This window comes from Vigna umbellata, chromosome 2 (genome assembly GCF_029865625.1).
Source record: "Vigna umbellata cultivar VRB3 chromosome 2, Vumbellata_1.0, whole genome shotgun sequence".
Classification (NCBI taxonomy): domain Eukaryota; kingdom Viridiplantae; phylum Streptophyta; class Magnoliopsida; order Fabales; family Fabaceae; genus Vigna; species Vigna umbellata.
The window spans coordinates 17673459-17700512 of NC_142166.1; the positions used below are offsets into that span (position 1 = coordinate 17673459).

The following is a 27054-nucleotide window of genomic DNA, read 5'->3' on the forward strand; positions in this document are numbered from 1 at the left end:
CAAATTTAGGTCATTTTGTAGGACAAGCCCATTAGAAGGGCAATATGGTCTTTTGGGGTCTATATACCCCAAAATCACTTTCACTTGACCTAAGTCTCCCAGCCACCACTCACATTTTCCATTTCTTGGGAGCGTCTTCTTCTTCCTCCCCCTTGGGGGGAGATTTAGATTTTGGCTTTCTTTTCTTTTTCATGTATTAAAATCATTCTCTTTCAATTTCATGGTTGAATTTGTTGCTACACTCAAGTTTCTTGTTCATTTATGTTCTCTGCATTTTACTGTTCATCTTCTTCGTTTTACTGTTCTGTATTCTGGTTTCGTGTTTATTGTTCATGCTCGTTTTCAATCGTTGTTTCCATTCACGTTTTGCATTTCTGTTTCTGGATTTTCGTTTTACGCTGAAGTTCAATTGGTGCATTTTAATTCACTGCAATTTTGTTTCTGCCTGCGCGTTTACTGTTCCAGCATTTTTTTTCTGCAACTTCATTTCTACTGTGTTTTGATTTTGCACACTTACTGTTTCTGCCTTTACTACATACTGTTCGGTCTGTCATGACCGAACGAGTCCTTCGTCCTTGCTTATGTTTACCATTCCGTCCATCTTTATGACCGTTCGGGTTTTATTTGTGCTGTTTAATTTTACTTTTACCGTTTGGCTTTAGTCTGCATTTGCATTTTATTGTTTTAATATCGACCGTTCTCCTCTCCAGGACCGTTCGGTCTATGAACGGAACCGTTTGGTCTCCAACACGCTTGTTGTTAGAGCTGATCGGCCCAGTTAGTAGAACCGTTCTGTCTTCATGTTTTCCACATTTAATTCAATGCTTTCAATTCTGTTTAGTTATATTTAATTTCATGCTTTAAGTTCAAGTTCAATTTCATTCAAAAACACTTTCAAAACCCCCCTGCGTGTTTGACCTGAGTCTTGAACCACATTTGGTCCTTGAGAGACGACCTAGGAGTCACATCCTAGTCTAGACTGCATTCTTATTGCACATCAAATTTGTATAGGGTGCGACCTCCCATCAAATTTTGGTGCCGTTGTCGGGGACCAACGGTTCGGTCTTAGGTCTTTGTTGTGTTAGTCTGTGTTATGTTTTGTCTTGTGTTGGGCTTTGTGTGTACTGTCATGTGTGTTGCATTTAGATTGCTTTAATTGCATATTTTTACTACATTCTTCCTTTTCCCCTTCCTTCTACATGTCTACCCATTTTGGTTATGAGAATAATGTTTACTCTGCGTGTCCCTATAATTATGATTCTCCTTCTGCATGTTACTCCGATTATGGTTCTCATGCTGATTTCTATGTCGAGAACAATATGACTCATCCTCCCACTCGTGAGAGTAGAGTGCTCATTGGGAGCCGGTTACATCAAATGGGGATGATGATCATTGCGTTTTCATCTCTGGACTGATACATTTGCTGCTTAAGTTTCATGGTTTTGCAGGTGAATTCCCCCATAAATATTTGGAGGAGTTCCATCTCATTTGCTCTGCAATGAAACCTCCACATGTCCCGAATGATCACATTGGTTGTATTGTCTTCCTCTTGGGTCCATCGCTAGTTTGGAAGATCTTAAGTATATGTTCTTGGATGAATTCTTCTCTGCTCAATATGGTTATAGCAACGAACCTGAATGGAATGATCCTAACTTGGGATGGTGTGGTACTTCACAACAACATCAATATCAAGAAGCACCATTCCAGAATTCTTATATGCCTCCTCCACCAGTCCAAGAACCACAACAGCTGCAACTTCATGAGCCTGCCGAAATAGCTCCTCAGCCTTCTACTTCTGAGCCTACATTGCAGGAGTTGTTGGAGTAGATAACCATGCAAAACCTTCTGTTGAGATTGTTGATAGGAAGAACACTGGTTTAACTGAACCTACAATCTCAAAGCTTCTAGTTTTTTATGATGACAACATAAATAATAACACATGTGATGCTTATGTGTTACATGTTCTATTGCTTACATGCTACATGTTTTAATCAATGTATAAATCTGTTTAAAGCATGGAGAACATATACACTGCATTTCACTGTGTTATATAATTGATTTTATTGGTGAATGCATGTTTGATGTTTTACAGAATGAAAACCACAAGCACTTATATTGAACTTTTTATTGTGTGGCAAAACAACAGTTTTAAGTGGACTTCATTATGGGGTGAATCGATTAAAACTCGTGGCTTTGCACAAACTTGTTAAAAGTGTGCTGTGAGGATTTTCAAAGAAGAAGTTTTTCAAAACTATGTTTAACTGTGTTACATAGTTGATTATATGCAACTTGCATTCGACTAAGTCTGTTAATGCTTGTGCTAAATGTTACAACGTCTATATTTTTATATATGTTGACCAAGCATTTATTATGGATCGATTGTATTAATTGCACATTCAATTAATTGCATTAATTGTTGCTAACTGCTTTGACTAAACTGTTACATTCGACTGCATTAGTAGCTAAGTCGATTAAAATGCGTCTGAACTGTGAATATCTATAAATTAACGCAAACTTGATCTTTTTAAGAACTTTTGTGATTCTAATAGTTTTGTGATATTTTGCAGAAAGTGCATTCTTATAGAGAAAGGGAAAAACTGCAAGAAACAAGAAGTGACCGTGGTGTTCATCTACTTGTGGATTCTTGAAGAGCAAGTTAACTGCATTACAAAGGCTGATTACATGTGCACATTTGGGTGTTACTGAAAGATCAGAGGCTTCAATCTTGTAAAGATGGGTTTGTGGTTTCCCTGTTATGATTACAGGAAGAAGAGTGTGCTGCGTTCTTGACTTTGAGGATGGCTCAAAGGGTTGGACTACATGAGAGGGGATTCTTACTGCTAGTCTATTTTGTATATGCCTATATTTTGATTAGAGGGTTAGAGAGGTGTTTTATATTTTTGACGTGAGATCGCTATAAAAACCTTGTTGTAAAAACCTTGATCATTATAGTGCATTGGCTTCCTGTGGTTGGAAGGACACTGGATGTAGGCTTGGCCGAACCAGTATAAAAACCAAGTGTTTGATCTTTCTATCCCTACACTTTTATTTAGTCGACTGCATACTGCATTAAATCGATTACATTTATGCTGCATAAACAAATCTTTTTCCTTGCGTTTTAAGAAAACTTTTAAAGGCATCCACTTTGCGAAAAAAATTTAAAGAAAACTTTGTTTTTACATTTCACCAATTCACCCCCCTCTTGGTGTGAGAAATCAAGCTATTCTATTTTCAACACCTTCAATACCAACACGAGAACATGCAGTTTCAGCAGGAAATATGAGCGTCCATTCAGAGTTTGACTCATCTGATGGGGCAAATGGCTACTCAACTCACCGAGGAACAATCTCAAGATTCAGAGTTACCATTTCAGACTGTTCATATTCCAGATGATGTTAGTGCCATTGACCTAGGGGATGGGAACCAGAGTCATGTGCTCACTGTGCCACCTACTTTCCCATCGCCCTATGTCCCTACTCTTGCATATGAGGAGATTGATGAAGATTTTGAGGACCAGGCAGGTATGAGTAACACTTTTGAGCTAGGTAGATCACCTTCATCCTCCACCACTCAACCAATCTTTAGGGAAGTAGAGGTAGACATACCTCAGATTGATTATTCTGTTGATGATTGTGCTATTCATGATTATGCTGTTGATAGGTATGTTGATGATTATATTGTTGATGAACATGCTTTTAATTCTACCTATCTACATGATGAGAACCACTTTTTGCTATCACATCTGAATGTTTATTCTCCATGCATTGAACATGAATCTAAGCCTGTTGTTGATATTGTTTCTAAATTTGAAAGTGATTCATGTTCTGAGAGTATATTTGAGGTTCAATATGATAAATTGAGATTGGGTGTTATACCTCTGCATGTCATTTCTTTGGAGCCACATCGCACTAACCATGTTGCAGGAGGCACACATGAATTTGATCAACAAACACCCACAGTGGAAAACAAAGGTGCAGGCGTACACAAAAGCTTGAAGATCAATAGGCATCGGCTGAACCCGCTCATCAACAATCCTTCCTTCTCAGATCTAGTTGTGGAAGACATTTCCCTGCTTGATCAAATCTAGAGGATGAAGCAATTCTTCCTCAAAACTTCCTTGCTGGATCCAGTGGTGGAAAACATCTCCCTGATAGTCCAAAATTGGCAACTGCCACCATGACCAGGGGAATTTTCTTTTCCCTTGTCCCCCTTTCCCTACTACTTTTATTGCACTTGTCCATGATCTGTTCACTGTTCTATTTTCTAATCTTATGCTTATGACACATTGAGGACACTGTGTAGTTCAAGTGTGGTCTATTGGGGGAGATTTTGATTTTTCTTTGTTAGTCTTTATTAAATTTTTTATTTTCTAGGTTGTTTTTGGTGTGTCTTGTGTACAGTTTTGCATGATTCTCTTTATTTCTAGATTTTGTTTATGTTGTAGACTCGTATTCACTTGATTGATACTTATTGGTTTGAAATCCTTGTTTTTCTTTGATTGGAAAGATGATTATGATGTTTGAGAGGGTGATTGATTGTGACAGAAATACCGTGTGTGAGAATTTGTGCCACTTGATATTCTTTCTTGTGTCATATGTCTCTTGATTGTTTGCACGTATGCCTTGGCTTGACTCTTGATGATAATTCTTGATTGATATGCATGTTTGGAAGTGATTAAGACAATTTTGTTCTTGAGCCTCTCTAGCCAAATAAGCTTACCTTGTTTTAATCCTTTGATAACCCCTTTGAGCCTATACTTTCTTCATTTCTTTGTTTTGAAGCTCATACACTAGCCCTAAGTGAAAAACCATGATTACCTTAACCTTAGAGAATTTTGGAGCTTTGGAAGTATTTTGGGAACAAGTGTGGTCTTCCTGGGGATTCTTATGAATTGGCTAGTTGGTTCCTCTTCTTGTTTTGTTTTTGCAAATATGGTGTGTATCTTGTCTCTTACAATTGTGTCCTAAAGAGAGAGAAAAGAAAAAGAGACAAGATGAAAAAAAAAGAAAAAAATATATAGAGAAAAATGAGAAAAATAAAAATTTTTGAATAATGGAGTGAAGAAGAGGATTGAATTAGAGGTTTTGGGTGTGATTTGATTGTGTTTTCACTTGTTCCCCATTGCTCCTCTATTTCTTGTGGTTTACAGCTTCTCATCCATATTATATCCTCCCTTGTCCTTGGCCCCAGTATAACCATGAAAAGACCTTTAGATTTGAACATGCATATGTTTTGAGTGTTGATATTAGAGGCTTGCCAAGTTTGTTTGTTGCATGCTTTCTTGAGTGAATTGAGTTGACATTGTTATCCTAGACACTTGAGAGAAACAATGATAGTACATCTGTGAGGTTCTGTTGCTTTTGATTCACCTCTTGAGCTGATTGATTATTTTGCCATGTCTTGGAATTGCTTGGATGATTTCTATGAGTATCTGCATTCTCTGATTATCTGTGTGAAGGATGTTGTCTCCTCCTTTTCTTTTTCCAGAATCATTGAGGATTGTGTAATTCTATTTTGTGTCCGGATGTTGTGTCACACTCTTGAAGCATTTAGAATTGTTCCCTGTTCTGCATCTTGATTTTGCCTAGGAATGCAAAAGACTAAGTGTGGTCCATTTTGATGAGTCATTATTTTCTACTACTAACTTAGCTTTTTGCACCATATTGTGCTAGTGAATTGTGTTTAATTCTCCATTTTTATCTCATTTTCACTATTTGGGCTTAATTTCAAGATTAATTCTTATTTTAATTAATTTGAATTGTTTGAGCTTAATTATTTCAATCATTATGTGCAGGACAATCACTGTTTGAGGTTGAGAAAAGATTTGGAAGTATTGCTCAGAACCGAACGGTCTGCTAAAGAATTGACCGAACGGTTTGCTGAAGACTTGACCGAACGGTCTGCTGAAGCATATGCCGAACAACCTGTAAACGCCTACACCGAACGGTCTTGTAAAGCCTGACCCGAATGGTCGAGCACTATAGAACCGAACGGTCTGCGGAAGCCTTTACCGAGCGGCAAAGCATCATTGCATGAGAGTCTTGACCAAACGTCTTAACCGAGCGCATATAACGAATGGACGAGCACTGGTGAACCGAAAGACAAAGAACACAGACCGAGCTTGCACTTAACGGCTGAGCAGAACGACAGAACCAAACGATCTCAACAGTGTTGCATGACAGAACGATCTTGTAGAGATTGTACCACACCAGTTCCTGAGCCTGCTGAGCATTGTTGACCGAACGGTGTGAGCCTTTCATGACCGATCGATCAGATGAGGTGACTAGAGGAATTCAGCAGCAGTGTTGGAAGCACATTTTGGGACTTCAAGAGAGCGGCCACGTCAAGGTTAGAGTGTAATTTCGTTTTAGAAAGCCATTGGGTCAAACCTTAGGACTTTGGGCCCAATTTTAGGTCATTTTGTAGGACAAGCCCATTAGAAGGGCAGTTTGGTCTTTTGGGGTCTATATACCCCAAAATCACTTTCACTTGACCTAAGTCTCCCAACCGCCACTCACATTTTCCATTTCTTGGGAGCGTCTTCTTCTTCCTCCCCCTTGGGGGAGGTTTAGGTTTTGACTTTCTTTTCTTTTTCATGTATTGAAATCATCCTCCTTACAATTTCATAGTTGAATTTGTTGTTGCAATCAAGTTTCTTGTTCATTTATGTTCTTTGCATTTTACTGTTCATCTTCTTCGTTTTTACTGCGTTCTAGTTTCATGTTTATTGTTCATGCTCGTTTTCAATCGTTGTTTCCATTCACATTTTGCGTTTCTGTTTCTGGATTTGCATTTTACACTTAAGTTCAATTGGTGCATTTTAATTCACTGCAATTTCGTTTCTGCCTGCGCGTTTACTGTTCCAGCGTTTTGTTTCTGCAACTTCGTTTCTACTGTGTTTTGATTTTGCACGTTATTGTTTCTGCCTTTACTGCATACCGTTCGGTTTTTCATTCCTACCGTTCGGTCTATCATGATCGAAAGAATCCTTCGTCCTTGCTTATGTTTACCGTTCGGTCTATCTTTATGATCGTTCGGCTTTTATTTGTACTGTTCCATTTTACTTTTACCGTTCGGCTTTAGTGTGTATTTCCATTTTATTATTTTAATACCGATCGATCTCCTCTCCAGGACCGTTCGTCTATGAACAGAACCTTTCGGTCTGCAACATGCTTGTTGTTAGAGCCGATCGGCCTGGTTAGTAGAACCGTTCAGCCTTGTGAAGAACCGTTCGGTCTTCATGTTTTCCACATTTAATTCAATGCTTTCAATTTTGTTTAGTTATATTTAATTTCATGCTTTAAGTTCAAGTTCAATCGTATTCAAAAACACTTTCAAATCCCCCCCTACGTGTTTGACCTAAGTCTCGAACCACATTTGGTCCTTGAGAGACGACCTAGGAGTCACTTCCTAGTCTATACTGCATTCTTATTGCACATCAAATTTGTATGGGTGCGACCTCCATCAGTCACCCCCAAAGGGATGGCCAAACCGAGGTAGCCAAGAGGGAGGGATGATGGCAAACTCATAGCCAAGGGTCCTATCACTAGAAGTATGACCAAACTCTTACAAGAAGAATCATCTTTAGAAGGAGAAACAAAACTTTGCTTCACTTAGGCCATCATGGAAGATGAAGAAGTAGTGTAAGATTTTAGGCCATGTACTCGACCATTTAGTGTAGGCTTTCCTAAGGCTTGTATCAAGTCCTAATTAGTGTAGGGTTCTCCTTAAGTCATCATCCAACCTAAGTGAAAAGTTTGTGCCATGTGTCATTAACGAGTGCATATTTATGCCTTCATTTAGCCTTTAATATTATATTCTTAATTGGTTTTTGTACTTTAATAGAATATTTTAATTAGGAATTTTTATAATTGGTTTTATTTAGCATGAGATACAAAAACATGTTAAAAATAGCTTTTTAGTTGCATAAATATTCTTTGAATATTTTTAGCTGTGTTAGTGCAACTGCATCTAAGTTGAGCTCATTGAGGTGTGAAAATAAATAGATTAAAGTTTCATGACACCTTAAAGATAAATAATAGAATAATAAATAATCAAGACCATGAGAAGTCTATCCAAGTATAACATGAAAAAGTAAAGAAATTTGGCTAAGCTAAGAAGAAGGAACAAGCAATAAAAATTGGATCTTGCGGTTTTCTCTATTTTTTCTACTAAATTGGCTTTGATAATTAGTAAATGTTTATGATTAAAGAAAATTTGTGGAAACTATATCTTAAGATATTTTATTTGATATTGTTAAATAATTACCTTATTTAATTATATCAATAAATATCAAAAGATAATATTTGTTAAATCTTTTTCAATCTAGCAAATATATTCTCAAATATTTTTAGATCTACAAAACAATCAAATATATCTTGAAGATATTGAATTATTTAGAAGATAATTGAAGGAGATTAGATTATCATAAAGAAGATTACAACAATAGAAAAACCTGAAACAAAACCCAATTCAATTTCTATATAAAGAGACATAGGGAAACAAATTAGGGTAGCTTAGGAATCCTTTGGTGGTTCAAATTTCTTCCTCTCTCTTCTCTCATGTTCTCCACCCTCTCTTCTTCTATTTTCATGTTATTTCTACATTCCATGGAGGGTTAAGCCTCTGGGTTTGATTTTGCTGTAAATTTTCAATTGGATTTTGAGGTTAGATGAATAAATTTGTTTGTTCTTTTTTATTCTTGTTGTGATTTATTTTTATCTATGTCTTTTGCCTCTTAATAAAGTAAAAGTAATAATTTTTACATTATAGCAAGTTAGCATAATGTTAAATCTATATAACATATCAATCATATGAGTACAAGGGTTTTCATTTTCAATTGTGAATTTACTTTGATTAAAGTTAGAAACTTTCACGTGATTGAATGGACTTTTGCCAATAATTGAGAATGTAATTTGATTAGTGGTAAAAACATTAACAAGAATCAATAAAGAATGTACTTTGGTTAATTAGCTTTTTACTTGATATAAGAGGTAAAAGAATAGACATGATTAGGAATAATAATATTTAATTTGGTTAAACTTACTATGATAATCTACAAAGTTCTTGCTTTTAATTGAGAATGTACTTTAGTTAAGAATGAGAACGCCAACAAATTACTTGAGAATTTACATTGATTATTTTGAAAATCTAAGATAATAATTGATTGAAGAATAATCTTTAGATAATCAATGATGAATCCTATTTTGAAATTATAGCAGAATCAACCTTAGCGGCTTAACCCTCCATAAAATATAGAAATAACATGAAAATAGAAGAGATAATGGAGAACATGAAAGAAGAGAGGATGAAATTTGAACCCCAAGGGTTTCTAAGCTCCCCTAATGTGTTTTCCTAAGTTTCTTTATATAGAAAATAGATTGGGCTTTGTTTCAGGCTTTTCTATTGTTGTAATCTTCTTTATGATAATCTAATATCCCCTAATTATCTTCTAAATAATATAATATCTTCAAGATATATTTGATTGGTGTGGAGATCTAAAAATATTTAAGAAGATATTTGTTAGATTAAAAAAGATTTGGCAAATATTATCTTTTTATATTTATTGATATTGCTAAATAAGGTAATTATTTAACAATATCAAATAAAATATATTAAGATATACTTTTCCAAAATTTTCTTTAATCATAAAAATTTATCAATTATCAAAGCTCTTCTAATAGAAAAAATAAAGAAAACTACAAGATCCAAATTTTGTTACCTGTTCCGTATTCTTGGCTTAGCCAAATCTTTTCACCTTTTCATGTTATGCTTAGATAGACTTCGTGTGGTCTTGATTGTTTTCTATTCTTGGATTTATCTTTAAGGTGTAATGAAACTTTAACCTATTTATTTTTACACACCAATGAGCTCAACTTAACTGCAGCTGCACTAACACAACTCAAAATATCCAAAGAATATTTATGCATCTAAAAAGTTATTTTTAACATGTTTTTGTATCTCATGCTAAATAAAATCAATTATAACAAATCCAAATTAAAATATTATATTAAATTATAAAAACCAATTAAGAATCCAATACTAAAGGCTACTTAAGATTGAAACTGTAAAATAATTCTAGAGGGCTTAATTGATCCCTCTCACAATCTTCTATTTATAAGAATAAATTGATACACAAGTACATGATAAATAGGGTAACCCTAGACACAATATAATCATGATAAATAGGGTAATCTTAGACACAATATAATCATGATAAATAGGGTAACCCTTGACACACTATAATGATGATAAAATAGGATAAATATCCTAACACTCCCCCTCAAGCTCGAGCATACAAATTGTATGTACCAAGCTTGGAACACATAAACTCAATCCGAGGACCCCTTAATGACTTGGTCAATACATCTGCGAGTTGATCGTTTGACCCAATAAACTCAGTACATATTTCTTTGGTCAACAACTTTTCACGAACAAAATGACAATCAATTTCTATATGTTTAGTCCTCTCATGAAACACTGGATTTGATGCAATGTGGAGAGCAGCTTGATTGTCGCAATACATCTTCATAGTATGGATGTCACAAAATTTAACCTCTTGAAGGAATTGTTTCACCCATATAAGTTCACATGTTAGTGATGTCATTGCCCTATACTCGGCTTCCGCGGTTGATCGAGCTACTACATTATGTTTCTTACTTTTCCATGAAATAATGTTTCCTCCTAGAAAAACACAATATCCTGTAGTAGACCGTCTATCAATAGGTGAACCTGCCCAATCTGCATCACAATACCCAGAGACCTGAATGCTTCCTTTATCTTCATATAACAATCCTTGCCCGGGAGCCTTCTTTACATACCTTAGAATGTGAATGAGAGCATTCCAATGGTCAACACATGGAGCCTACATGAACTGACTAACCACTCCAACTGCAAAGGATAGATCTGGCCTTGTAATAGTGAGATAAATCAGTTTTCCAACCAGTCTTCTATACCTCTCTAGATCGGAGAAGAATTCACCTTCTTTTTTCCTCAATTTCTGGTTTGGGTCCATGGGACTGTCTACCGGTCTACAATCAATCATGTTTGTTTCTTGTAATATATCAAGAGCATACTTCCTTTGGGAGATTACAACTCCATCTTTTGATTACGCTACTTCAATGCCTAAGAAGTATTTGAGACTTTCAAGATCCTTGGTTTGAAAATGTCTACACAAGTACTCTTTTAGTTGAGATATTCCAACAACATCATTTCTTGTAATGACAATATCATCAACATATACTATTAAGTAAACACATTTCCCGAGAGAAGAATGACAATAAAAAACTGAATGGTCTGCTTCACTACGTTTTAGCCCAAATTTTTGAACAATAGAGCTAAACTTTCCAAACCAAGCACGTGGGGATTGCTTGAGGCCATATAGAGATTGATGTAATTTGCATACCATACCAGACTCTCCCTGAGCAACAAACCCAGGAGGTTGCTCCATATAAACTTCCTCAAGATCACCATGTAGGAAGACATTCTTGATATCCAATTGATGAAGTGGCCAGTGACGAATGGCTGTCATGGCAAAGAAGAGACGAATAGTAGTCATCTTGGCTACAGGAGAGAAAGTGTCACAATAATCAAGACCATAAACCTGAGTTTAACTGCATACACCCATCGACAACCAACCGCCTTTTTTCCTGGGGGAAGGGGCACCAGTTCCCAAGTATTACTGTGGTCAAGAGCCTGCATTTCTGCAATCATAGCTTGTCGCCATCCAGGATGATCAAGTGCTTCTTTCACATTCTTGGGTATAACAACAGAGGACACTGAGGATAAAAGAGAAAAATAGGAGGGCGACAATCGATGATAGCTTAAAAAATTATAAATGGGATAAGGGTTCCGAGTGGAACGAGTACCTTTTCTGAGGGAAATAGGCCATGCTGAATCATTTGCACCAGGAGGCGTGGGAGGAGGTGACAAGGGAGAAGAATCTGAAGTAGGAGATTCACCATTGTCTTGGAGAGGTGGACTATCCATTGGGGCCTTGTGTGGGATGATCTCAATATTTGGAGAAATAAGTGTAGAAGGATTGTGATCAAGACTTGGAATGACAGAGATAGTGGAGCTATTTGACTCAGCCATTGGAATAGGAAGGACTTGCTGGAGGATAGAAACATCCTGAACAGATGGAGAGAAGTAAGGAGTATGTTCAAAGAATGTGACATTGGCAGACATGTAATACTTCTTAGTTTCAGGAGAGTAACACCGATATCCTTTTTGAAGTCGAGAATAGCCTAAGAAGACACATGTCATGAACAAAACATACACAGCCAAACACTTGGAGAGATGTATGAAAGAGAGGATCATTAGGAAACAAAATGGAGAAAGGGACTTTATTATCAAGAGAGGAGGAGGGCATCCTATTAATAATATAACATGCAGTTAAGATGGCATCCCCTAGTGATGGACACGAATATGGGCACCAAGCAAAAGGGTACGAGCAGTTTCAACCAAGTGTCTATTTTTTCGTTCTGCTATACCATTTTGCTGTGGTGTATGAGGACAAGTAGACTGATGTAAGATACCATGGGAACTCAAGATGGCAGAAAAGGAGGATGAGAAATACTCTTTTGCATTATCACTTCTTAATATTTTGATTACTTGACCAAATTGATTCTTGATTTCATTCAAAAAGGATGTAAAGATAGCTAACAATTCAGAATGATTTTTCATAAGATAAACCCAAGTACATCTTGAATATTCATCAATAAAGGTAACAAAATATCTAAAACCAAAGGAGGAGATACGACTAGGTCCCCATATATCAGAATGGATGATGGAAAAACTAGAATTACATATTGATTGAGACCTTTTAGGAAAGGAAGATCTAACATGTTTTCCTAATTGACATGACTCACATTCTAAGGTTTGGAGACCACTAAGTTCAGGACACATCTTTTTTAATTTGGACAAATGAGGATGGCCAAGTCGATCATGTAGCACTTTAGGATTAGGAGCAGCAACACAGGACACCCTTGGACGAGATCCAAAATGGTATAATCCGCCAGCTTCATATCCTTCTCCAATCTGTCTCCCCGAACCACGCTCATATATAACAAAAAATTTATGATCAAAGGTTATTGAACAATTTAACATTTTAGTCAACTGGCTTAAGGAAATTAAATTAAAAGGACAATTATGGACAAAAAGGACTGAGTTGAGATTGAGGGAGGGAGAGAAAGAAACATGACCGACTCCTTTGGAATAAGTTTTAGATCCATTTGCAAGGGTTATGACATGAGGTTTTTCTCGAAAGGAAATAGATGAGAACAAAGAGGTATTACCAGAAATGTGATCAGAAGCACCTGAGTCAATTACCCATGAATTTTGACCTTCCATAGATTGAGAAACGCAGGCTGTTGATGTATTGGGAGATTGAGATGGTTGTGCCAAGCTGTTAGACTTTAACCTTAAATACTCTTGATATTCATCCTCAGAAAACATAAAAGTTGAGGTTTCAGTCTTCGAAGTGGAAGTTTCAGTCTTCGAAATATTGGCGGTTTTGGAAGGGAAACCATGTAAGGAGTGGCAATTCTCTTGAGTATGACCCATCCTTTTACAGTATGTGCATTGAGGACGTCCTCGACCTCCTCGTCCCCCTCCTCTAGTGTCACGTCCTCCTCTTCCTCGTGTGGCAACCATGACAGATGGTTCCACTAGTTCATGCGCTTCTTGAGTTTGAGATACCGGGACACGCAGAAGGCGAGTGGTCAATGTTTCCATAGAGGGGACATCATGACTAGTTAGAAGTTGATCTCTGAGATTATCAAAATCGGGATGTAGGGCACGAAGGATCAACACCATGTAAAATTTGTCTAGTTTCTTTTTGATATCCTCTAATAAGTCTACTTCCAAAAGCATCCTAAGTTCTTCGACAGCAGATTGGGCTCCAGCCATGAAGGACACCATATCATGGTCTGCCATTTTAAGAGATGCAAGCTTGTTCGTAGTGTCATAGAGACGTTGAATATCGTTGGCATAAATGATTTGGGCTTTCTTCCAAAAGGAGTGACAAGTTTGAAAGCCCTCAAAGATACAAGAAGTTTGGGTTCCACTGATTGTCATAACAGGGCACACAACTGGAAATCTGCTTGTTTCCAAAGATCAGCTTTTTCAGTAGGCACATGGCTTCCATCTCGCTCAAGGTGGTCATAATGCCCTTGGCCAAGGAACCACATTTCAACTACAACAGACCATGATAGATAATTTTTTCCATTTAGCTTCTCGGAGGTAATTGATGGACTTCTAGAGAAGGAAAGAGTACTGCCAGACGTCATTTATGAAGAAGACGAATAATATTAGTGAGGAACAAGAAAACCCTAAGGGTTTAGACGAAGGAAACTGTGACAGTGATGGACGACGGTGGCCGGCGACGGACGACGGTGGCTGGCGACGGACGACGGTGGCTGGACGGTGGCCGACGACAGATGACGATGGCCGGTGACGGACGACGGTGGCCGATGGTGGACGGTGGTCGGCGGCGGGCAGCGACGGACGGTGGCGGGCGACGAAGAACTATGGCGCCGGACAGATATATATTACGAGACAGAAACCAGAGCGGGATCGACCCGCTCTGATACCAACTTAAGATTGAAGCTATAAAATAATTCTAGAGGGCTTAATTGATCCCTCTGACAATCTTCTATTTATAAGAATAAATTGATACACAAGTACATGATAAATAGGATAACCCTAGACACAATATAATCATGATAAAATAGGATAAATATCCTAACAAGGCTAAATGATGGCATAAATATGCATTCATCAGTCATGCTTCTATTAAAGAGGATTTGCCTTTAGTCGTGGCCACATGACACTCTGGGATTAGAAAGGTTTTATTTTATGAGTGGCTGCATGTCCTTCTACCATTGGAGAGAATTTGGACACTTGTCTCCACCCTAGAGGGCCTTCAAATTCTCGGCCAAGCTTTGCTCTTTTGGGTTAACTTTAATTTTAAGGTTTTAGGAGACACCCTTGCCTATATAAAGAGTTATCTCCACCCTTGTAATCATTTTGGAATTTGAGTAAGGTTATGATGCCCAAATTTGGCCACGTTACTTCTCCTTGATCAAGACTAGAGCAACCCTAGAGGCCTCTCTAGTCACCTTCCTCATTGAGCTGGCCGACATCTGTTTGAGCCACCAAATATCACAACACCACCATATTGTCACCAAAGCCATGAGCTTATCTCATCCCCACCACCGTATGAGCCACCTTAGAACTTTCGTTCCCACAATCTTTCGCACCATAGTACTCCAAGGGACCATCTCCTTGCTTCTTTCTAAGCTTTGATCCAACCTAGCTAAGGAGGTTACCATCAGTCTTCCTTAATTGTTTGGGGAAGTTGTAAATCTTCGAATGTGTTAATGTTGTCAAGACCTATGGTAGAGTAGGGTTCCACTTTCACGCTTAACATAACATTTTCAGGCCTCTTTGGGGTTTGTTCTTATAGTGATAATGTCTCCATTATCTACTGGGAACTTCACCACATGGGGGTAGAAACAATAACGCTAAGCCGATTAAGTGTTTTTCGGTCTATGAGTGAATTGTAAGATGTATCAGCCTCCACTAGAATATATCGAGCCTCCAATGTTTGGAGAGATTCTGGTGTTCCAAACATCATAAGAAGATCAACATATCCTCGTGTGTGAATTCTCTCTCTTGCAAAACCTATCAATGGATTAGAATAAGATTTTACCCATGAAGCCAATATGTTAAGCTTTTGAAATGTGGACGAGTACAAAACATCTTTCGAGCTCCCTTGCTCGATGGGTATCTTATGCACCCTCCAGTTGGCAAAAGTGGCCATTACGACCAATAGGTCTTCCTGGTCAGGATCATGGATGTTGAAGTCTTCATTTGTTAATGTAATGGTTAGCATTGTCTCAGAAGGAAATTGGCTAACCAACTTAACGCTTTAGCGATATCTCTTCCTTGTAAAGTTGGTACTTCCTCCTCCATCAAATCTTCATGCAATTGTATTAATATTCTCTCGAGTATCTTCTGTCGTAATAAAGTGAAACATCCTTAATACATATCATGTATATACTTAGATGATTAAATTTTATATATTTATTTTAACATTTGTCTACACGGTTGATTTTAATCAATTGATGACATAATAATATTATTTGTTTCAAAAAATATATTTTAAAAAAAAATTGAGAAAAAAAATTGAAAGGTATTTTTTTTTGCTTTCCTAATTTTAATAAATTGTGGTGTCAACTCACCCTTCTCAACTATTAACTATATATTATATATTTATCATTAACTTTAACAAAATAATAATAATTAAATTTTTTTTCGTCTAAAAAAATAATATTTGAATTTTCTTTCTAATTGTTCACATTCTTTCTTAAAAATATGTTGTTACTTTTTTATTAAATAAAGAACTAAAAGTTGTATACTCTTTAAATGAGTACTTGCTTATCTTCTTATTCCATCATCTCAAATAGAAATAGAAAAAAAAAACACCCAGAGATGGCCAGAAATAAATAAAGTATGTGATAAATATTAAATCGATATTTTTAATGAATAGTGACCGGTATTCAGTACCGATATTTAATTATCATATTATTAATAAGGAAAATGTTATTTGGACAACGAAATTTTGACACACATTTAACAACGCCACGTGTCAGTTCTGCATTGGATAAATAATTTGAAAATAAAACCGAGAAAGGGTTACGGGGCGAGGGGTATTTTGGGATTTCCAGGGTAAAATTTAAAGAATTGGGTTTGGGCGGTTTAGGGTGGGAAAGAAGTTCGTTCAACCCTTCCATCTTGTGTCTCGCTCTCTCGCTCTGTCGTTCGTCTTCGAAGCTTCCATCTTCGCTGTCGTTGTCTCGCTCTATCATTTTTACTTTGTGTTAATCTCACTTATAATGACAAAAGTAGTGATTGAAAAATGAACGCAGCATTATAAAAAGAATTTGAAAAGTACGAGACCATTTTCAGTAAAATTAATGGTAATTAATGGGAAGGAGTTGATCAAATTCTGAGTGGGGAGATGGGTGTTGGTCATTGATGTAAACGCAAGAAGTGTGGAGTGACCCGTGATGAGTAGGGGGATGAAGTAGTGCAAGGGATGAGTCAGAGTGTTGAAAAAATGGTCTGGTAATCGTTTACAGAATCCTGGTAAACGATTACCTGAGAGAAAATTGGATTTTGTACATAAAGTCCAACACAGGTAGTCAGCCAGGTGAACAGGGGTCACCATTGGAAAAAAAGCTGAGTTTTAGGTAGTTGTGCACCTGTTTTAGGCAGTTGTGCACCTGTCTGAGGCTGGTCCAGGTGTTTCAGTGATGGGAGAGGGTGGTTGGTGATGTGATGTGAGTCCAAGGAGTGTGGGGTGACCCCTCATTAGTTGGAGGAGCAAGCTCTGCAAGGGATGACTCAGAGTGTTCAAAAAAGGGTTTGGTAATCGTTTACAGCATCCGTGTAAACGATTACCCGAGACAAAACTGGATTTTGTACAGAAAGTCCAACACAGGTAGTCAGTCAGGTGAACAAGGGTCACCATTAGAAAAAAAGCTGAGTTTTAGGCACTTCTGCACCTGTCTGAGGCTGGTCCAGGTGTTTCAGTGGTGGGAGAGGGTGGTTGGTGATGTGATGTGAGTCCAAGGAGTATGGGGTGACCCCTCATCAGTTGGAGGAGCAAGCTCTGCAAGGGATGAGTGAGGGTGTTCAAAAAAGGGTCTGGTAATCGTTTACAGAATCCTTGTAAACGATTACCCGAGAGAAAACTGGATTTTGTACAGAAAATCCAACACAGGTAGTCAGTCAGGTGAACAGGGGTCACCATTGGAAAAAAAGGTGACTTTTATGCAAATTTGCACCTGTCTGAGGCTGGTACAGGTGTTTCAGTGGTGGGAGAGGGTGGTTGGTGATGTGATGTGAGTCCAAGGACTGTGGGGTGACCCCTCATCAGTTGGAGGAGCAAGCTCTGCAAGGGATTTGTTGACCAAAAAACCATACAAGTGAATTTAAGGGTCATTACTGGTTGGGAGGTTATGTTTGATGACCCCAAGAAGTGGGGAAGAAGTCATTCTTACTGAGGGGACCAAGTTGGACAAGTGCAGAGCTAATCTGCAGAAAAAACATTGTCGTAATCGTTTACAGTGGCCTCGTAAACGATTACACGAGGGAAATCACTGTTTTGTACAGAAAGTTGAACTAAAGTAGTCAATTGTAGTGTCCTGGGTGATCATTGGCAAAAACTGTTAATTTAAAGCACAAGTCCACTTGTATTTACTTGGTGTTGGTGTTTGACTGGTGGTAGAGGGTGGTAGGTGATGGGAGGTGACCCCAAGAAGTGGGGAAGAAGCCATTCTTACTGAAGGGACCAAGTTGGACAAGTGCAGACCCAATCTGCAGAAAAAACACTATGGTAATCGTTTACAGTGTCCTTGTAATCGATTACAGTGTCAAAAAAGGTGTAAACATGATTTCTAAGGCATAATTTGAAAGGTCTTTGAGTATAGATTCTAACAAAACAAGAATCAACTCATTTGGAGTTCGGTGGAGAAAGTTATGAGCAAAAGAACAAGCAAAGGTCAGAGTTGGCAAAAATATATGAAACGCTAACTTGAAAGAATAAACTGTACCAACTCAGATGTCCAAAAAATACAAATTAGTAGTCATTGGAAAGATTTTTGAGTCTAGTTTCTAATAAAAAAAGAATCACATCATTTGGAGGTCGGTGGGAAAAGTTATCAGTAAAATAGCCAGCAAAGGTCAAAGTTGACAGCATGTTATCTCATCCAAGTTGCTCATCTCATAAACATTGTTTTTTTCCTCCATCATGGGGTGCCAAAACATCACTTCCCACCACTGAAACACCAGGACCAGCCTAAGAAAAGTGCAAAAGTGCTTAAAACTCACCTTTTTGGCCAATGGTGACCCCAGTTCATCTGACTGAGTACCTGTGTTGGACTTTCTGTACAAAATCCAGTTTTGTCTCGGGTAATCGTTTACAGTGTCCTTGTAATCGATTACAGTGTCAAAAAAGGTGTAAACTTGATTTCTAAGGCATAATTTGAAAGGTCTTTGAGTATAGATTCTAACAAAACAAGAATCAACTCATTTGGAGTTCGGTGGAGAAAGTTATGAGCAAAAGAACAAGCAAAGGTCAGAGTTGGCAAAAATATATGAAACGCTAACTTGAAAGAATAAACTGTACCAACTCAGATGTCCAAAAAATACAAATTAGTAGTCATTGGAAAAATTTTTGAGTCTAGTTTCTAATAAAAAAAGAATCACATCATTTGGAGGTCGGTGGGAAAAGTTATCAGTAAAATAGTCAGTAAAGGTCAAAGTTGACAGCATGTTATCTCACCCAAGTTGCTCATCTCATAAACATTGTTTTTTTCCTCCATCATGGGGTGCCAAAACATCACTTCCCACCACTAAAACACCAGGACCAGCCTAAGAAAAGTGCAAAAGTGCTTAAAACTCACCTTTTTGGCCAATGGTGACCCCAGTTCACCTGACTGAGTACCTGTGTTGGACTTTCTGTACAAAATCCAGTTTTGTCTCGGGTAATCGTTTACAGGGATGCTGTAAACGATTACCAGACCCTTTTTTCAACACCCTCACTCATCCCTTGCAGAGGTTGCTCCTCCAACTGATGAGGGGTCACCCCACACTCCTTGGACACACATCACATCACCAACCACCCTCTCCCACCACTAAAACACCTGGACCAGCCTCAGACAGGTGCAGAACTGCCTAAAAGTCACCTTTTTGGCCAATGGTGACCCCTGTTCACCTGACTGACTACCTGTGTTGGACTTTCTGTACAAAATCTAGTTTTGTCTCGGGTAATCGTTTACCAGGATGCTGTAAACGATTACCATACCCTTTTTTGAACACCCTCACTCATCCCTTGCAGAGCTTGCTCCTCCAACTGATGAGGGGTGACCCCACACTCCTTGGACTCACATCACATCACCAACCACCCTCTCCCACCACTGAAACACCTGGACCAGCCTCAGACAGGTGCAGAACTGCCTAAAAGTCAGTTTTTTGGCCAATGGTGACCCCTGTTAACCTGACTGACTACCTGTGTTGGGCTTTCTGTACAAAATCCAGTTTTCTCTCGGGTAATCGTTTACAAGGATGTTGTAAACGATTACCAGACCCTTTTTTCAACACCCTCACTCATCCCTTGCAGAGCTTGCTCCTCCAACTGATCAGGGGTCACCCCACACTCCTTGGACTCACATCACCAACCACCCTCTCCCACCACTGAAATTGTCCTTCAAATTAACTGGTTTTGACATTCGTCACCATGTTATCCAAAATGACCACTCAAACACCAACATCTTACAAACAAGCCTGCAACTTACGAGACAAAAAAAATGACCACATTCTGAAATCCACAAACTCACAACTCATAATAACAATGGTAGTGAATAAATAAAATATGAGACCAATTCAAACCAAAACTCAAATTTTATTTCATTGCACTAAATCGGATACATTAAACTTTGTTTTCTTAATCTATTTACAATGATTACAATTATCATTACTTTCCAAATAACATTTTCCATCAACTAAAATACACAGATCACTCATTTTTTATTCTAAGCACTACGGTTCCGGTGTATAGAGTCCTAAGTGCTCTTCCCTTGTAACGCCTTCGTGATCCAACCCTAACATACGTCTTCAAAGGTTGTTTATTTCCGTCAATGTCAGTAGGGGATACAAAACCAGTGTTCACGGATGGTTCTGTATGAGGCACACTTTGTCCAACGTCATCTTTATTTTGCCTTCTTGCCTTCTCTTCAGCCAATTGTGCCTCCAAATTTGCAACCCTCCTTTTAAGTTCTTCAATTAGAAATTCTTGTTCCTCTAAGGCACGCATAAAAGTTTCTCTGCGAATTCTTTTTTGTTTCTTCTTTCCTCTTGGTTTAGCATCCTTTCTCGTCTGTCAAGCGTTCGTTCAAAGTACATATATACTTTGTCGAAAAAGAGTGACGAACACTCAACTGCATAAACCAAAATAAATTCATCAAAACAACGAAACCCAATAACCCAAGAACCACAACACAAGGATACGAACCCCAAACCTTAACCCAAACTAAATAAGCATGATACGAGATGCCCAAACCGAATAACTAGGCTACGACATGGAATGGAAAACCACTTACCTTCGTCGTCGGACAATCGTCACCAGAACTTGCCATTCCGCACGATAACAGGAAACGAAACTGGACGGAGACAACACCACGCACACAGAACAAAGTGAAGCGCCACGAAACGCGACCTTCGACCTTCCAAGAGAACGCACCTTCGTTTCCAATGGAACAGAGAAAGGGCTATTTTCGGAATTTCAGTAAAAATAAGGGTTACAGACTTCCGTTTCATAGGTTTTAAAAAAAATTTATTTTTAAAACAAACCAATCAAACAACGACACGTGGCGTTGTCAAAACAGTGTTAAATATGCGTTGTTGGAATATCGCGGTCCTATTAATAAAGATGGGTATAGATATAATGGTATATGATCATGAATGTAATTATAAATTTCATTTGTAAATTTAAGTGATTAAAGTAAAATTATTAGTGAAATAAATATTAATCATAGAATAATTATTTAAAATCTGATTTCATATATTTTTATTTTATAAAAAATTAATTTTCAAAATTTATATTTTGACACAATCCATTTAATTTTTTTTAAAAAGACTAAATTTATTGTATTAATATTTTATTGAATGATTTGACATAAATTTTATGTATAATTCTTTTGTAACAGAACAAAATTTTAGATGGGTGAGTAGCGGATAGACATCGTTCCCATCCTTCATCTAAAGACTCAAACTACCTTAATCAATTCTACAAAGTGGTAAGGGTGCACCAGTTTGATTTAGAGGACTATAAATAACCTTATAATAATAATTATTAATAATAATAATTATTAATAATAATAATAATAATAATAATGATAATATACAGATCAAAGTACTTGGTTGATGAAAATTGTCAGAATTGGACTATGCAGCCAATTCTTTCCTATCCTTCTAAGAAATCCAAAAGATGAAATGTTGAAAGAGTTGTTATCTATCGGACCAATTTGAAAAGTCCAGAATTCTCAGTAAGTCACTGTCACTTATGCTGAGTGTCAAATTCTGTGATCCTCATCATCCATCATCTGTTGCCTGAATTTGAGAAGCATACTGAAGGTTCCAAAGAACATCCTCAATGGATGGTCGGTTCCATGACTCAGGAGATATGCATTTATTTGTTATGGAAATCACAACAAAAAGAGATTCTTTTGAGCAAGTAGCTTGCACAACTGGGTCCACAATCCCTTTCCACCCATCCTGACTATTGAAAGTTGCCTGCAAAATTGAGTGTGCTAAATTACCTACCTTGGTAAAAAATTATATAAATTTTATGAAAGCTTTTGAAAATAAGCAGTTATTTCTCAAGGTTTAATCGTTTCCAAACATTTTGTGTAAGACTTGTAGTGATGGTATTGTAGGGCATTTCATTATGGCTTGTGATTGGAAGATAATATGTTATCTGAACATCTTTTGTGCATACCATTACATTCGACACAGCTGTTACTCTTTCAGCTGATACTGAAGGTCCAACCAGTGCCTCCAGTAGTATGAATCCAAAGCTATACACATCATCCTCTAACATTTTCATTTGCCTGAAAAAACATCATGACACATAAACCTCAAAGAATGTTGAGAGAGAGGACATTGGATCTTGAAAGGATTATGAAAAGAAAAGAAAAGAAAAAAAGGCATATGATATCTGGGAATTCTTACCACGAATTAGGACTTTCTCCTTTTACCTACAAAATAGAAAAAACAAGACATAAACAAGGTCTTTCAAGAACACAAATAAAGGGAAAAAAAAAGAAAAAAAAAAGAGTGCAATCATACCCCACATGCATCAGCTTCTTCTGATATAATGGACAATCCATAGTCACTCAACTTTGCCATCCAATTCTCACTCAGCAAGATATTGTCACTCTTAAGTCGATTTTTGAAGAAACCAGGTATCATGCCAGTGTGTAGGAAGTGGACAGCCTTAGCAATGTTGATTAGTACTGATAATCGCTCAGACCAGTTGAAAACCTTGCCAGAACTATGTCCTGCACATGCAATTTGTCACACTTAAATTTAGTTCTCAGTATAAACAGCTTCACAAACTAGTTGGTGGGGACCAGAGATTTACTTTCAACTTTCTAATGCATATTATATTTCAATTTGAGGGTCTGAATGCAAGTTGGAAAACCAAGCTTGTTTCACTCTTCGAATGGATTCTAAAGCTATTTTAATATTCCAAGATGCCATTATCCACTTAGCACAGCTACCACATGGTATTGACAGAAAACAAGAAAAGAAAGCCATAATATTAAACCCCATTTCCCATCAGAGATACACCACACTCTGCTACAATACAAGGAGGATATTTCATATTTCTTGTAAACTTCTGCATTTACTTGTCAGAATAATGTCATTCATGTGAAAACCACTACTTTAATGTATAGTTTATGGCTCGTACTTTGATATTCGGTCACCTTTTCTTAATTAAGAAATGAAGTTATGTTCCAGACATGGCAGGTGAAATGCCATACTACACGGAAGTTAGTGCTAGTATTGACTAATGAAAGAGTTTCAGATTCACATATTTTAAGACAAGAATCGGTGGATTCAACAATTAGAATTTAGAAGTTCCTTCATGTAGTTGAATATAGCAGTTTATTTGACTGATGTTCTGCTTTTAGACGCTTGTATGATGATGATGATACTAGCTTAAATGACTTGGGATTTTAGTAACCATTAAGAAAGTGAAAGAAACAGTATACTCTTACCAGAGAGATACGTTTGAAAAGTCCCATTTGGCACATATTCATAAATTAGAAAGACATTTGTCTCATTATTCTCTCCTACAACACCATCAATGCAGTGACCAAGAAGGGATACCAAATGAGGGTGACGGAGCTTTGCAAGCAAATCCAACCTCAGTTTGAAATTTCTAACTGAATACTTTTTTGACACAGGCAGGGACCTTATTACAATCTGTATCCCACTCTGCAGTTTTCCTCTGTAAAGCTGCAAAATTTGGGAGAAATTTTCATTAGTATCTCATCTGACAAAAAGAAAAGATAGATCATTATAGCTTAGTTGTTTTTTCAAACATCAAAACCCAAATGTCACATTCAACAAGTCTCAACTCTCAACAATTTAACTCTTCTTTTAAAAATAGGATTTGGACACTACCTTCCCATATATATTTTCACCCATAAAAGTAGAGTTATCAAAGTTATTTGTGGCTTCCTTTAGCTCTTCCAAAGAATAAGACCTACATGTGGGGAGGTCCTCTCTGCTTAACTCTGCAATTTCAGAAATATACCCTGAAAATAGTAAGCCCAAAGGGAAAACAAAAATATGAAGTTAATGTACATGTCCCACAATTTTTCATATATGCATGAGTATATCCATATTTTCATCTAAGGGTTTTAAGAAACAGTTTTCATTCAATCGCAATGCAACAACAACAATTGCATCTACATCAGCTATATTTGTCTACACTGTCCTACAATATTCAGCATTGTGACAAAACTGCGAATGTGATCACAATTTAAAGCCTTGTTTTGGCCATTTATGAATGAAGAAAACGTACTTGCATTTGTCACAAGCTCAGAGGAGAACCCTGCCGCGTAGCTGCTATCTTGAACTGTTTTATGCAATAGGTGCTGCTCTGACACACCTTGAAGGAAGAACTTCTTACAAGTTATGACAATGGTCAAAGCCAAAACCACAGAGATCAAAAGAACTCCTACAATGACACCAACAAAAATTCCAACTCTATATGATTTCTTCTTGACATGAGCTTCTGTGCAGTAGGATACTGAATGCTGATGCTGCACTCCCCCAGATAAACAGTTTCCGTCACTCTTAACGACTCTATTATCTGATCTAGTGCTCAGTGAAGAAGGTAAGTCCCCCACTAACCTATTGTATGATATGTCAACAAATGTAAGTTGGCTGCTACATTTTAGGTGACTTTGCAGTGGTCCATTCAACATGTTGGAAGCCAAATTCAAGTAACTGATGTTTGGCAGAGAGAAAAGTTCAGCAGGAGCAGTGCCAGTGAGTGCATTGAAGGAAACATCAAGCTTCTGAAGCCTGTTAAGTTGACCATAGCGCTTGGGAATTTCACCTGAGAAGGAATTTCTTCCGAGGAAAAGACTAATCAACCCTTTTGGCATTGCTGGCAGGAAAGACTCTAATTTGTTTTCTCCTAAATCTAGCTGTTCCAAGCTACTCAAAGCACTAAAATCTTGCAGCATCCCTGATATTTGATTGCTTGACATGTCAATGTCTTTTAAAGAGGTGACACTAAGGATTGAAGGTGGAAATGGACCCTTCAACATGTTATTCCTCAAACTAAGAACTGAGAGATTGCTTGATGAATTGAACACGTTCGGGATTGTTCCATTGAAGAAGTTATCACCCAATCCAAGAGTTTGAAGGTTCACCATTGTGCAAATCTTAGGAGGGATTGATCCATAAAGATAATTGAAACTCAAATCCAGATGTTCAAGTGCATAGAGTCTGTGAATTCTATCAGGAAGTGGTCCCCACATGCCCAAAGAGACAAGACTAAGCACTCTCAGGCTGGTTAACCTTGCCACTGTAGCCACAAAAGAGTCCATGGAGAAGCTATCTGATAGTGTTTGATTTGGAATGGCAAACCCATCAAAATCTCTACCCTCGGTTGGCTTATCACCCAAGATGGAGAGCTCAGTGACAAAATTGTCCTTGCATGTGACATTCACTTGCCCAGAAGAAGAAACAGAGCAAAGATCTGTCCAACGATCTCTCCATATTTCCAATTGTCTTGGGTACTCCAAGTGCTTTTTCAACTGAAGAAGCACTTGGGTCTGAGAGGACTGCATCTGAGCACTGCAACTACTTACAAAAAAGACACACCAAAATGAACAGAATAGCAAAACAAAGTCATGAAATCCCATGAGGAAAGTTCTACTCTTCTTTGGACACTGCATCAAGGAGCAAGGAGCAGCTTGCTCGTGTAAACAACCCAATGGAAAACCTGCCTTAAACAAATGTAAAACAAGTCCCATTAAAATTATTGAAAACTTTTAACCACCCCATAAAAAGATAATGTTAACAATAAGATGAAGATGACTTGCACAGACGTTGTAATTCACTGATACCTCATATGAGCTTAAATATCTTTGACCATTTCAATTGTTCAACAGAGTTGGTTGTGCAAACATTAATGAACAGAATGTAGCAAGATAAGCTTTGGTTATGACTATGAATGAAGGAAAAGTAGTATGAGGGTAAAGAGAAAGAGCAACATTAATAACATCTGCACAAAGCTTTCTCTTAAAAATCAGATGTAAATCAGTATTGAACAAGAGAAAGATCAAGCAGTGATCTTTGCTCAGAATCCGATATATGAAAGTGGGGTACCTGAAGTAAATGCATTTACTGCTTCCACATGGTGTTATTTCCCACTGTGCTCTCTCCACCAAATAGCAATAATGGGAGTGCCAGAGGAAAAGGGTAATATGAAATGTTCTTCTGTGAGAAAAGTAGGAGGAGGGAAACGAAACTGTTCTGATGAGAAGAAACAAAGGACTATCTACATAATATATTGTTTCAGCTAAAGTTCAAACTTTTTATGGTTTCTAATTCAACTCTTTACAAAAAAAGGATATTGGTGAAATTTGAGGACTTCTTGGGTAAGATGTTCTAGCCAATAAACATGGAATAGATCATCATAAGTTGTTATGTGTTAACAGCAGAAAACAAACAAATAAAACACGGTGTGATGGGCCATATGATACACTATATATACACTTGTGTCTGTGGTATCTATCTAACAAACTAGAGGTGCCATGCTATAAGGGCCCCACAATCATTGTAGAACTATGTCTACATTTGTAACCTTTGCTACCATTTTCTGATTTTTGCATTACTTGGGATTCAGGGAACTGCAAGAAACTGCACTGGACATTCAGATTTCTGAGTATTTAGTTGATG

At 37.5% G+C, this 27054-nt stretch overlaps 2 protein-coding genes and 1 pseudogene across 3 annotated transcripts; all 3 read right to left on the minus strand.

Annotated features, from left to right (window-relative positions):
• Positions 1 to 10056: 10056 nt before the first annotated feature.
• Positions 10057 to 11044, minus strand: LOC148203533 (secreted RxLR effector protein 161 pseudogene; annotated as a pseudogene).
• A 544-nt stretch (positions 11045 to 11588) lies between these two features.
• Positions 11589 to 12201, minus strand: LOC148203534 (uncharacterized). The gene is made up of 3 exons (XM_088107639.1): positions 11868 to 12201; positions 11634 to 11777; positions 11589 to 11602 (listed from the first exon to the last, which is right to left on the minus strand). Exons 1-3 carry the CDS (start codon positions 12184 to 12186, stop codon positions 11589 to 11591), a joined length of 477 nt encoding a protein of 158 aa, XP_087963765.1. The 5' UTR covers positions 12187 to 12201.
• A 9698-nt stretch (positions 12202 to 21899) lies between these two features.
• On the minus strand, positions 21900 to 26810 carry LOC124847641 (putative inactive leucine-rich repeat receptor-like protein kinase At3g03770). 2 transcript variants are annotated; one of them, XM_047325183.2, is made up of 8 exons: positions 26482 to 26810; positions 24662 to 26099; positions 24259 to 24371; positions 23850 to 24090; positions 22915 to 23126; positions 22798 to 22823; positions 22565 to 22676; positions 21900 to 22359 (listed from the first exon to the last, which is right to left on the minus strand). In XM_047325183.2, the coding sequence occupies exons 1-8, from the start codon at positions 26494 to 26496 to the stop codon at positions 22159 to 22161; spliced, it is 2358 nt and encodes a 785-aa protein (XP_047181139.1). In that variant the 5' UTR covers positions 26497 to 26810; the 3' UTR covers positions 21900 to 22158. The 2 variants fall into 2 exon arrangements, with proteins under 2 accessions (XP_047181139.1, XP_047181138.1); XM_047325182.2 differs by having other exon boundaries at positions 24259 to 24392.
• Positions 26811 to 27054: the final 244 nt, after the last annotated feature.

Excerpts from the sequence above, each read along its gene's own strand:
- LOC148203534 (XM_088107639.1), bottom strand. The coding sequence starts at position 12,186 with ATGTCTGCCAATGTCACATTCTTTGAACATACTCCTTACTTCTCTCCA. Across the intron at positions 11,778-11,867 it reads GCCTATTTCCCTCAGAAAAG|TGTCCTCTGTTGTTATACCC; the intron begins GTACTCGTTCCA and ends TTTTATCCTCAG.
- LOC124847641 (XM_047325182.2), bottom strand. Across the intron at positions 24,393-24,661 it reads TGAGCTTGTGACAAATGCAA|GGTATATTTCTGAAATTGCA; the intron begins GTACGTTTTCTT and ends TACTATTTTCAG. Across the intron at positions 24,091-24,258 it reads GTGAAAATATATATGGGAAG|CTTTACAGAGGAAAACTGCA; the intron begins GTAGTGTCCAAA and ends CAAATTTTGCAG.